Here is a 12,416-nt window from a genome sequence, read left to right as displayed (position 1 = left end):
AAGCAAGTATATGCCATTTAATTTTAGGCGCCAATATCCTAAAAATGACGTTTTCTCTCTGATAAACAGTTTGCATTTTCACATCGAATGAGAGCTTATTCACCAAGAGTTGTGATCCACTTAAAAGAAAGTTTCTCTAACTTCAACAAACAGCAGCACTTACCGACAGAAAAGTTCAGTCTCGTCGTCCGTTAGAAGCGAGCTTCTCTGATTCATCGACTCATGCTGGATTCCTTTCACAAAGTTTTACAGCTTCCTCCACAGTAAACAGATGTAAACACTTATTAACAGCTGAGGTAAACAGGAGACTGACAGCCTATACTCCCTACAGATGAGCAGCAGCCACAGTTGTTTGTCCTGCAGCGGTCACTGTAGCTAAGATTATGCACTTGAATTGGGAGAGGCAATCTACTGACATCTAGTGGTGAGATTTTACAAAGTGTAATTTTAAATTCAATTCAGTTGAGTTTAGGTGGAGTCAGAAATGTCAAGGTGTGAGAATAAAATAAGTCTTTTATCTCTGGGACCTACAGACATTGGAGTGGGGTTTCTGTTTAAACTTCGGTGCATTTTGTAAATCTCCAAATTCTTTCTTTCCTTTTTTTTTAAAAGACCATTTTCTGGTTTCTGTGTAGGTTTGGATGCTGACTGGAGACAAGCTTGAAACTGCCACATGCACCGCTAAGAATGCCCATCTGATCACTCGCAACCAGGACATTCATATCTTCAGACCAGTAAGTCCAGGAAACTGACCCATCCTTCTCTTATGGACATATGTAGTGGGTAATAGCTGATTTTACACCAGGGCTGATCTCAGTTCAAAGCTGCACTGTCAGTTTTTGAATCTGTCGACCCACGGGCATCCATGCTCTGTGACCAAAGCCCATTAGCTAGTGGTCATACAGCCCAACACAACTACGCTTGCAGTCCGAGCCAGGATCCGCAGCTGAATAAATCACCTCCCACCAGTGAAAGCATCCAAGCCACTGTCAAAGAGAACAAACAGCCCTTCGCTCAAACAGAGGAGAAACCAGCTAAACCACTCCCAGAGGGAACATGCAGAGGGCTCACTTCCTAATTTGTTTTGCAGCTTTGAGGCACTGTAGCTGCTTTGATAGTCCCCTTCTGCCTTCCCCTCTGGATCCATGCCAGAGCAGAAGGAGCGTCTGCCATATAGGAAGGTTAGAACTTGCGTACAACTGTGGTTACTGGAAGAGAATAACAATGGTTGGCAGCGCTTAAAAACCTCTGTCCCAGTGGACAGGGGTGTGCTGACTGGGCCTGCTACACATACATCTGGATTAGTTTCCTGGTGGCCACCAATGGCCTGAACTGGACTGACGTATGAATTGTCAGTGCTTGAAGGATATTCATTCCAGAGCATAGCTCTTGTTGACAGATTAACACCATGCCTGGTCTGTGCTGAATTTTTGGAGAATTTTTAAGTCTATATTTGAACCTGACACAATTGTTTAGAAACTCAGCTTTTTTTTTTTTTGCTTTTTTTTTTTTATGCAGGACATTTTCCCGTTTCCCCTTTCCGTTTCCCCTTTAACACACCCTTTTAATATTTGCTTTATAATCCAGCTACAATACAATCTACAATCTGCAGTCTAGTTGTATGCAGATATGAGGGCAGTTTTAAACTTTTAATAATTTGCTTATAAATCATTTTAACTTCCTTTATGGCAAGTTTTTAAAAATATTTTTACAATAGGATGAAATCATTTTATTCCTTTTCTGTTCATATGCAATGTCTCTCAAAGATCCAGTGCTCAACTAGTAGGACAACAATTCTAATTTTAACTGAATCTGAATGATCTTATAGACTTTCAGCTCAATCTCATACCAATACAGTTATTGCTGCTAAACTGATACTAAAATTTTAAAGTTTTTGGCAAATATTTTTGTACCATGCCTGCATCTGTGGCCAGAGGCAGTTCTTTTTCAGATTGTCTGTCAGCCCCATTCTCATAGATGCAATAGCTCTTGGGCTCCTTGATAGAATTGATTGAAATTTTGACTTAAACAATCACTTGGACTCAAATAAAAACTAATTTAGTGGGAAAAGGTCAAAATAACGACATTCTGAATACAAAAAAAAAAAAAACATTTTCACTGTGACAGCTACTCCACTGCAGTTATTCAGCAACATAACTTGAGCACAGATTGTAACAACATTTCACATTCAGCCAGATACTGAATTTGTGTCGCCAATTTTTGGTTCTGACCTGTTAAATAAAAGTCTTTACCATAAACATTTTATGGGCATGGACAGGCATGGATGTAAAGTGCAGCTTGACTGGTTGGCAGAGGCATACAACTTTATGGCATTAAATTGAGTAAAATTTCAGGCTCTGTAGTGATGCCTGCTGTTTCAAACCCCCCCCCCCCATCAACCTGATATCCACCTGTAGGCTCTACTGGGACATTTACTCATCAGTCCTATTTTATTTCTTAACAAATATTAGATCTTGGAACCTGTATGCCAAATTATACTTGCTACATACTTGCTACATTCTAGATGTAATAAATGAAACATTTCAAATGTGAGTTGTGTGACTAAATTCTAGTTTATGTAGCTGGTTGAATGTCTGCTAGGTATTCAGTTTCTCGATCATTTGTCATTACTGCAGCTGGAGGGACACGAGCTGCTCTTCTTCTGTTTGATAAGCATCAGAGAAGCAAACATACAAAGCCTGGCAGATTTTCACCTCTGATAAGTCTCCTTTTAGAGTGTTTTGTTGGTGCATGCAAGTGCATTTAAGAATGTGGTTGCCATTGCCATAGGTGACAACACGAGGGGAAGCCCACCTGGAGCTCAACGCTTTCAGGAGAAAGCATGACTGCGCTCTGGTGATATCAGGGGACTCGCTTGAGGTAAGTGTACCAGTGAGAGTGTCTAACCCACATCCTATTAATTTGTATCTCCTTATGAAACTCTGACATGCGTTCTGCATGAAGCATGATAATATCACTTCCACTGAGCCCTCTCTGGAAGTGGTGTCTGTGGTTCGAGTCACTATCTTAACCACAGTGGGAGCTAAACTGTAAATTGAATCGAGGTATTCAAGCTCCACAGCTGAAAACAGTTACATGTGGGCACCTCAGTGTTTCATCAGTTCGTTCTGTTCGTTTTCTTGCAGGTTTGTCTGAAGTATTATGAATATGAATTCATGGAGCTTGCGTGCCAGTGTCCCGCTGTGGTTTGCTGCCGATGCACCCCCACTCAGAAGGCTCAGATAGTCCGTCTGTTGCAAGAGCGCACAGGCAAACTCACCTGTGCAGTAGGTGAGTGGAAAATAGGAACTGTGCCAACAGCTATTGACAGCACATTTCTATGTAACCCAGTTTATCTGTCTGGAATCCCAGTCTGATATTTATTTTGTACTCCACTTTAATGTATTACTTTTCTCTGGCAAAGTTTAGGCAGGTGTTTTCTTTTCCATTTGATGGCTGTGGTTTGGATCTCTTAATCGGGCCATATTAAGGGAGTGTCTTGTGAACATGCACTTAATTCTCTCACTAACAGTTTGTATTAGTGAGTCACTGATGTGAATCCTGACACCTCTATGGCTTTTGTTTTCTCTTAGGGGATGGAGGAAACGATGTCAGCATGATCCAGGAAGCCGATTGTGGCGTGGGAGTGGAGGGGAAAGTAAGACTCTCTCCATCTCATCGCTTCACATTGACGTGCCACTCACACAGATTTTTGCTTTCTGTTTCCTGTCAAGATCTCTCTCACATTCAGAGAGCTGTAGAAGGACATGCACACAGATGATTCCTCTTTATGAGGATCTATTGTGTGAGTAGAGGAAACAAAAATGACAGGATGCTTTTGTGCCTAAGTAAGAATCTCTCATCAGCCTGTCTCTTGTACTTCTCATTGTTCTCTCTGAAAGTTGCCTGTCAAGATGCTTAGTATGCTCAGACATGGACCCTTATATACATGTGACAGCAGACACTGCAGCTGTGTTCCTGTTGCAGTCTTTACACTAAGCTGAAAAGCAAATAAGCATATTAAAATGTGGAGCTACTCCTTGAAGTATTATCTTTAAGTATTATTATATTGCTGATTTGTAAAGGGGTGTTTTTTTTTTATGTTCACTTTAAAGAGGAACCCAAGCTTAAAAATCTGGTTGCAAACCAAAAGATGTGGTGGGTTCAGACCCATCCGTGAACTTATCTCTAACTTACATAACTGATCTTTTCAGCTATCTGCTGTATATTTAGATATCATCCATCAATTTTCTCAACTGCTTATCCATAGAGGGTTGCACAGTGCTGGAGCTTATCCCGGCTGATAGTGGGTTAGGGCTATCACAGAGACGGCCATGCATCCTCACATCCACACCAATGGAGAATCCTCAGTGGTTACCAAATATTTTACCAAATATAGAAAAGTTCACGCCACAGTTCTCACAATTTTTTTTTTTTATCATTAGCAATTAAAAAAAATGACCCAAGTTGAATTTCAGTAAAATAATGGGCAGCAAGATGGCTGTTTCTTTTTTTCCCTACAACTTTAAGTCCTGACTTTGGACTGTGGAGGAGAACTCATGCAGGCACACGGAGAACATGAAGACACAGGATAGCAGACTCGAACGTTTTGCTGTGAGGAAATGATGCTAACCACAGTGCCGCCATTCTGCCTCCTATTCCAACTGCATCACTGCCAGATCTGAAGTCTGTCATTATGCATACTGCATAGGCAAACTCATTCAAACTAATAACCCTAAAAAGCTTAAAGTATTTGGATTTTGGAAGAAAGCCGGTGCACTCACAGGATGGGTTTGGCATGTTAAATGAATTTTCCCTATACATTCCAAATGTAATCTTACAGTGATAAAGTAAAGATTGAAAGCTACAGAGACTATTAAAACAGGGTTAGATAGTCCTGGATTGCTTGGCAGAGCTGAAATAACAGGTTTAATAACAGGAAATCAACAGTATTAGCAAAATTCTCTGCTTCTAGCATCTCAAATGTGAATATTTGCTCAGTTTCTTAGTCCTCTCTGATATTAAACTGAAAATTAGCAAATTAAACAGTTGGTAGACTGACTCCTTGCAGTATTCTTTTATATCTCAGTCACTATAAAATCAATTCACAACTCTCAAAGCATGCTTTTCAGGTCAGTCTTTGCACAGTGTGTCCTCACTGTCCTCTGCTGTGTGTTTGGCAGGAAGGAAAGCAGGCCTCCTTGGCTGCCGACTTCTCGGTGACTCAGTTTAAACATTTAGGCCGTCTCCTCATGGTCCATGGGCGGAACAGCTACAAAAGGTCTGCAGCCCTCAGCCAGTTTGTCATCCACAGGAGCCTGTGTATCAGCACCATGCAGGTAGAGACCAACAAAAACAAAGTGCCATTTAGGTTTGTGTGCATGAGTCATGTAAAACTCATGCTGAATAAGTTGGAACTTTCAATTGCTTTAGCTCAGTTTCCAGTTTAAGTTTGCAAAACTGTCTCTAGTTTATGTTTTACTCCCTATATCAGCCTCAAATTGTAGCAATTAAGGCAATGCAACATACACTTGAGATGGTAGCTCACTACATTACAGTCAAATTTTGTTGTTAATCAAGATGTCAAACCTTTGATATTTCAGTCACTTGTGAATTTAATCTTAAAAATGCAGTAAACTTCAGTGATATAGTAATATTTTTCTTTTCTTTATTTCCTCTGATGATAATGTCAGAAAAGGGTGAAATGATTTCTTTGTCTCACTCACAGCACCTAAAATCGAAATGTAGAGAGGATCAGACTGGGGAGAGGCAGGGAGAGGTTTCAGGGGTGGTCTCCAAAGGGCGGGACGCACAATGACTCAGAGGAGGCAGCTTGTGGTGCCTTTCTAAGCCCCCCCCACACACACACACACACACACACACACGCCTGACAACATTGTCCAATTCCCATGTCCCAGTCCAACTTCAGCCCCCGCTGTGGAAGGGCAACCCATGACTCACCATATCATGGACTTTGGGGTTTTGGGGAGGCCCTCCTCCGCATGTCTCACATTAACATCGACCACAGCTGCAGCGTGACCTGTCGAGCTTGCGACTTTCTGACTAATTGATATTTCAGTATCAACATCATCCTTAAGCTGCAGAATTTGGCATTGTGGTCTAATTTTCTGCAGTAGTTCAGGTTTAGAATGAGGATTGGGATGTTTTGTGAGGGATTTAGCTAATTGATTAGTCATTATGCTTACCATTTGATTTTTATTCCCACAGAAGGTTAATGTTAAAGATGTTTTTCTTTTAAGGGGGACCTTATATGATCTTCCCTATATTCTGCCATATATGTATGATAGAACTGGTGGATGCTTAGTCCTGTAGTCCATACACAGTTAAAAAAAAATAGTATAACAGGCCCAAAAATATTAACTCGTTGGTGTTATTTTTTATCATAGTGTTCAAATATTAGTGTGTAATGTTGGTGTGAAAAGAATCATTTACGGTGGACTTTCTCTCTTTTCTTCTTCTTCTGTTTCTCCAGGCAGTTTTCTCCTCTGTTTTCTACTTTGCTTCAGTCCCACTCTACCAAGGATTCCTGATTATTGGGTGAGATACGAGCTCTGAATGGAGATGACTTATCGAGAGAGCATTTAGCTGCCTCGTGTCCCTGGCATTTCCTTTTGAAATGTTACAAGGGGAAAATATGAAAATATGCTGAATCTTACAATGAAAGAGTTCAACCGATTTGTACATGTGCCATTTTATCTTATCTGGGGAGTATTCATCACACTCGACTTTGTCTGTTTCAGCTATTCCACTATCTACACCATGTTCCCGGTCTTCTCTCTGGTGTTGGACAAAGATGTGAAGTCGGAGGTTGCCATGCTGTACCCAGAGTTATATAAGGATCTCTTGAAGGTATCTAGTTAATGGTCACAGGCTGTCTGTTGCTCTGCAGGCACATAAGTTGGAGTTGGTGAATTTGATCATGTTCCTTTCTCTTCACAGGGTCGACCGCTATCTTTCAAGACCTTTCTAATATGGGTTTTAATAAGTATATATCAAGGTAAGAGAGAGTGTGTACAAACTGCTGATAATATGAGTCAGTAATTCTAAATATACTTAATTTTTTAATATTTCACAGCACTCAGACTGGATTTCAGATCATATGCTTACTTAGTTGTTTGCAGCGGTAAGAGACGTCTACACTGGCAGACTGATGAGTCACTCCCTGTCAAACAAACAAGATGTATTGTTTTGGTTCATGACTTATCACTCTTGAAAAGCCCACACACTTTCTTCTTTTCTTTATGGACTTTGTGAAAAAAACAAAAAAAAACAAACTTGAGGTAACTTTCCGACATGGACCGTTGCAATGAAAGCTGTTTACACGGGCATTCTTAAACTACACCCCGAAACCTTTTTTTTTTCTATTTCTGTCGAAACACTGTATACTCAAGTAGCGGTGGGGCCTGGTTTGCAAACCACTTCTGTGTGTGTGTTTGTTCGTGTGTGTTGGTATCAGTCTGCTCAGTCCTATTCATGTTTGTATGTCAAAGGAGACAAAATCTTGTTGGGTACAGGAGTGTTACTGTCACTGGTCAAAGTTTACTGTAAAAAATCTCTAATTATTGAGAAATTATGCAAATGAGGACGTGCCTAACAGAGAGGATGGTACTTTAAAGGAGTAATACTGTGTTTTGCGCTTCTTATGTATGAGCTCTTTTTTCTCTTTTAAATGAATCTTATGATAAATTGATTATTGTTCAGTTTTTGTCTTTCTCTAGCAAAACTCATGGGTCACTTTATTAGGTACACCTTGCTAGTACTGGTTTGGAACCCTTTTGCCTTCAGAACTGCCTTCATTCTTCATTACACAGTTTCAGCAAGGTGCTGGAAACTTTCCTCCCACAATTACTGACTCTCCCATTTCACCACAACCCAAAGGTGCTCTATTAGATTGAGATCTGGTGACTGTGGAGGTCAGTTGAGTACAGTGAACTCATTCTCATGTTTAAGACACTAGTTTCAGATGATTTGAGCTCTGTGACATAGTGTAGCCGGCAGAAGATGGTACACTGAAGTCATAAAGGGGTGGTCATGGTCAGCAGCAATACCCAGGTAGGCAGTGGCATTTAAATGAAGCTCAGTTGCTACAAAGGGGGCCAAAGTGTGTCTGTTCTTAGCTGACAGGAGGGGTGGCCAGTGTGTGCTGCTGTAGCCCATCTGCTTCAAGGTTCTAAGTGCTGTGCATCCAGAGATGCTCTTCTATATATCTTGGTTGTAATGAGTGCGTATTTGAATTACTCTTGCCTTCCTCTCAGTTCAAAGCAGTCTGGCCATTCTCTTCTGACCTCTGGCATCAACAAGGCATTTTGAAGATAACTGTATGGCTTGCTAATTTAGCTTTTTGTAGCTACCCTTCATAGAAATATACTGTATCAGTGTAATGTTACATAGCTTATTTCAAACAGTGGATGAGCTGAAGGGGTACATCAAGGCCAAGTATTAGTTAAATGATGATTTTTTTTTTTTTTTTTTAACTGTGAATCACATTATGGCCTCTTTCTCCTCCACAGGCAGCATCATCATGTATGGAGCATTGCTGCTCTTTGAGTCAGAATTCGTCCATATCGTTGCCATTTCATTCACCTCTCTTATCCTGACTGAGCTGCTGATGGTGGCCCTGACCATTCAGACATGGCACTGGCTCATGATAGTAGCCGAGCTCCTGAGCTTGGCGTCTTACGTCGCCTCGCTCGTCTTCCTGCATGAGTTCATAGGTAAGGGAGCACGATCACACATGGGTAAATTCATTATTTCTGCCAGACAGAGAGCGACTCTAAGGCTGTAACGGTGTAATTCACGGGGACAAGAAAGCAAATGCATCCATTTCTGAATTGATTTCACTACAGACGGGTCTTATTTTGTTTTACCAACCTTGAAATAGTACGTCAGCATTCAGCAGTACGGAGACCCTGCTCATTCATATTGTGTCTCTAGTGTACAATAAGCAGTGGTATGCTGAATATTAGGAAGTTTAAAGGTGATTGTATTGACAAATTCTCCTGGTGAGGATGAGGCTCAGGCATAGTGCAGCATCAAAGAGGAAATGCCTGCAGTTCAGTTAGTTTCCTGTTAGGTTTGAGTGTTTATCACAATAAAATATTACCCACAAAAAATTATGTTCTTGCCAGTTTTGGATAAAAAGACAGATTCATAACCATTAGAAATCTAAAAGAAAAACAACTATTATAGAAAAAGAACAGTGTATTGCCCGATTGCACCCACGCATCTACTTTAGTTAACAAACAGTAAACCATTTTTAGTTGTGCCATATTAAGACTCGTGACATATACAATAATGTGACCGAGGGCTCTTCGAGTCCTTATTTTGAGCTTTATGTGGGGTGTGGAGTTCCCTTTTTAGTCTGTAATCTTGACCACTGAGGATCATGACTGGCATGTGGTCAAGAGTACCCTTTCGTACACTTTTTCTCCTTCTTGAAGTGTAGACTAGAATAGATTTTAAAGCCTATTCTTCTGTTGAATGTGCAGTTTGCACACTTAATTGGAAAATTTCCAGGGTTTATTTTCTGTCTCCTGCATTCTAAGCCTTCTGGACCAATATGGCTCCAACTCAAAAAGACTTGGTCAAGAACTCCTGAGGGAAAATATGTTGAATTGTTCTTTTTTTAAACATGGAAAATGTATACCATAGGTCTTTAAACTGGGAGGTGTACATTTCCAGTAAGACTTGGGAGAACTGAAAGGGGGAGGGGCCGCAGATGGAGTGATGTAAGGCATCACTTGAAGACCTATTGATACGACATTTTATTCAGGGAATAAAATATCAGTTGAATCTGAAAGCAGAGCATAATACACACTAACTGTGTGACTGTGCTTTCTAACATTATCATGATCTCAATTTCTGTTCCCATGGCACAAAAATGTATTTAGACGTAGAAAAATTATGCTCCTTTATAAACTCAAATCCTGTCTGAAAATCCTTATTCAGGATTTCAGTCACTAACAACTACAGCTAACGACAGTAACCGTTGTCTCCTACACCCATGAGTATATTTTAAAGAACACCTGCTGATAGTTGAAGCTGCCAGTTTGCCAGAATAATCACAGGATATCTGCTGATCCTTAAAATGTGTTAGTAAAACACATTTTTTTAAAAAATAAAAGGTCTTAAAAATATTAAATTGTCTTCAAATCAGTTCAGATGGTTTTTAATCTGGTGAGAGTAGGCTTGCAATAAACTGAAATTCTGATGATGAAAAAGGCTTTGCTTAGCCAGCTTGCTCATTCAGTCTGTGAAACTGGGAAGACGTAAGTTTAAGGACAACTGAGTTGAGAAAAACAGCTAGTGTTGATGGTTAAAACTGGTGCCGGAAATTGCTTACAAATCAAACTGCACTGTGTGTCGAAGGTGTTTCATACTTTATTTTTGTGTATTTCTATTGCAGGTTTGTATTTTGATTTGAAAGTCTCATTTGAAGTGGTATTAAAAAGGTCTTTAAAAGTCTGTACCTGTAGACACCCTGATATAATACTGAGGTTGTAGCCCACAGCTAGCTCAGTGTCACAGTGAGATAAAGCCAGAGCTGAACTTGAACAACAGGGTTATTTAACGTAAAATTAGCTGAGTTGCAGTTGAGAAAAACAAAAAAATTAACAAAACCATTTTTTTTTTTTTTTAAACTCTGAACTCTGAAATGATTCGTGGAAATGTATGTTTGTGTCTCACAACAGCCGTCTTACCTTTAACTCTTTATTTGTGCCAGATATTTACTTCATCACCACTGTATCGTTCCTGTGGAAAGTGACTGTCATCACGCTGGTGAGCTGTCTGCCTCTGTACATCCTCAAGTACCTGCGCAGGCGCTTCTCTCCACCCAATTACTCCAAGCTGACATCTTAAACTCAGAGAGGTCTCCGGTCTTTTTTTGTTGCTGCAAAACACAAAGATGTCCCTCTGTTCGTCCTGCAAAGCCTGCACCTAGACCAGAGACTCAAACACAGATTCATGCCCTTTAATTTCCTCTGAAAAACTCTCCTTAGAAATGTAGACTGATTTGACAGGGACAGATTTTTTACTGTTGGAGAATTTGTGTCAGTTTAAAAAAAAACAAACAAAAAAAAAAACAGTGTTAATTGCCATGTGTTTTCATGAAAGGACTAATTAATTGATTGCCATGTGTAGAGAACACCTACAGTGAATTGTGGGAAGGATTACGTTGACCAGATTTGACTGTTTTTTATTTTCAGCATTAAGAACATCATGAACAAAAATGTATCTGCAGCCTGAATGTAATAAGTGGAAAAACACAGATTTCAGTGAATTATGCAGGTCCAGTTTGTTTTATATTTATGAAATTACACTGGGAACGTAACTAGTTTAGAGATCTGTAAACGTATCATTTGGGCTGGAGAAGAATTTACTCCAATTTCCAGTTCCAGCTTAAATAGTAAATTAGTTTTTATTTTAAGAAACTGAATTTGACGTAGCATTTTCCACTCGGGACCCGGTTCACGCTCTCCTCAAACGGTGATTTCTAAATAGAGTTTGAGAATTGTATGGTTATAAAAGAAGTTTACTGGCTAGACTTTGCAGAAAACAGGCGTCTGCGAGTTTGTGTATTTGTTTATGCGTCACCCCGAAGCTACAGCCCAACACAGCGGAGGTGGTGTGGTAGTTTATTTTAGCATGACCTGTGGTGTCTGATGTTAAAACTGTCCTTGTCTCATTGTGCGGACCCCGAGTTGTTAGTGTTTGTGGAGCGCGGTCAAAATGACCACAAAAGGAGTGCCGGTTATTTGCAGCCAAGCCTTCCGCCGGGGCTCCCGACGGGCTGTTTGTTCACAGGGGAATGCGCAGCCTCTAATGTGGCCGCTTGGGCAGGCCAGCAACGGCCACGCTTCAGCATTGCATGATGACTCACTGTAACAGTGACCTAAAGCCATAACTGAAAATACCCTGGTGACCGGCATCCAGCTGCCGCCTTTCATGTCATCTAATCCAAGGCCCCCTCACTTCTCACTGCTACTAACCCCCCCCCACAGTTCAGCTGTGACATTTTAAAAAAAGGGATTAAAACAACACTAATCATCCAAATGTGAATATTGTCAATAAGTATTGCTACTGCACATTTAAAGAAAACTTCACCTCATATTTCATTTCACTAGTGGTGTGATGATGGACTGTGAATAATCTGCAGCTAACATGACCACGTTGTTTCAGTTTTTTTTTTTTTAAAGACAAGGGGTAACTTTTCTCATGCAACTTAATGAACTTAATATGTCGCTGTCCAGGGTGCCAGAATGATTCATTTCTTTTGTATGCTAAATGGGAATTTTCAGTCTTCACTGACTTCAGCAAGCTGTTTGCACAGAATTTTGTTTTGTACAACTAATTAGTATATTTTTATGTTGTAATTGAAGTGCAAAGTATAAATG

The 12,416-nt window shown here is 40.2% G+C and overlaps 1 protein-coding gene across 1 annotated transcript in view; it reads left to right on the top strand.

Moving 5' to 3' along the window:
- atp9a (ATPase phospholipid transporting 9A) overlaps positions 1-11,093 on the top strand; it is a 30,415-nt gene extending 19,322 nt beyond the window's left edge. The window contains 10 exon segments of the mRNA XM_030733915.1: positions 636-734; positions 2,791-2,880; positions 3,147-3,291; positions 3,594-3,658; positions 5,184-5,339; positions 6,494-6,558; positions 6,762-6,870; positions 6,961-7,018; positions 8,532-8,735; positions 10,745-11,093. Of these exon segments, the coding sequence (XP_030589775.1) occupies positions 636-734; positions 2,791-2,880; positions 3,147-3,291; positions 3,594-3,658; positions 5,184-5,339; positions 6,494-6,558; positions 6,762-6,870; positions 6,961-7,018; positions 8,532-8,735; positions 10,745-10,881 (1,128 nt within the window). The 3' untranslated portion in view covers positions 10,882-11,093.
- The last annotated feature ends 1,323 nt before the right edge of the window (positions 11,094-12,416 follow it).

The sequence above is a fragment of the Archocentrus centrarchus genome, chromosome 7 (genome assembly GCF_007364275.1).
Source record: "Archocentrus centrarchus isolate MPI-CPG fArcCen1 chromosome 7, fArcCen1, whole genome shotgun sequence".
In the NCBI taxonomy this organism is placed as follows: Eukaryota; Metazoa; Chordata; class Actinopteri; order Cichliformes; family Cichlidae; genus Archocentrus; species Archocentrus centrarchus.
Note: the sequence above shows the minus strand (reverse complement) of the source record. Positions and strands in the feature narration are given on the sequence as shown.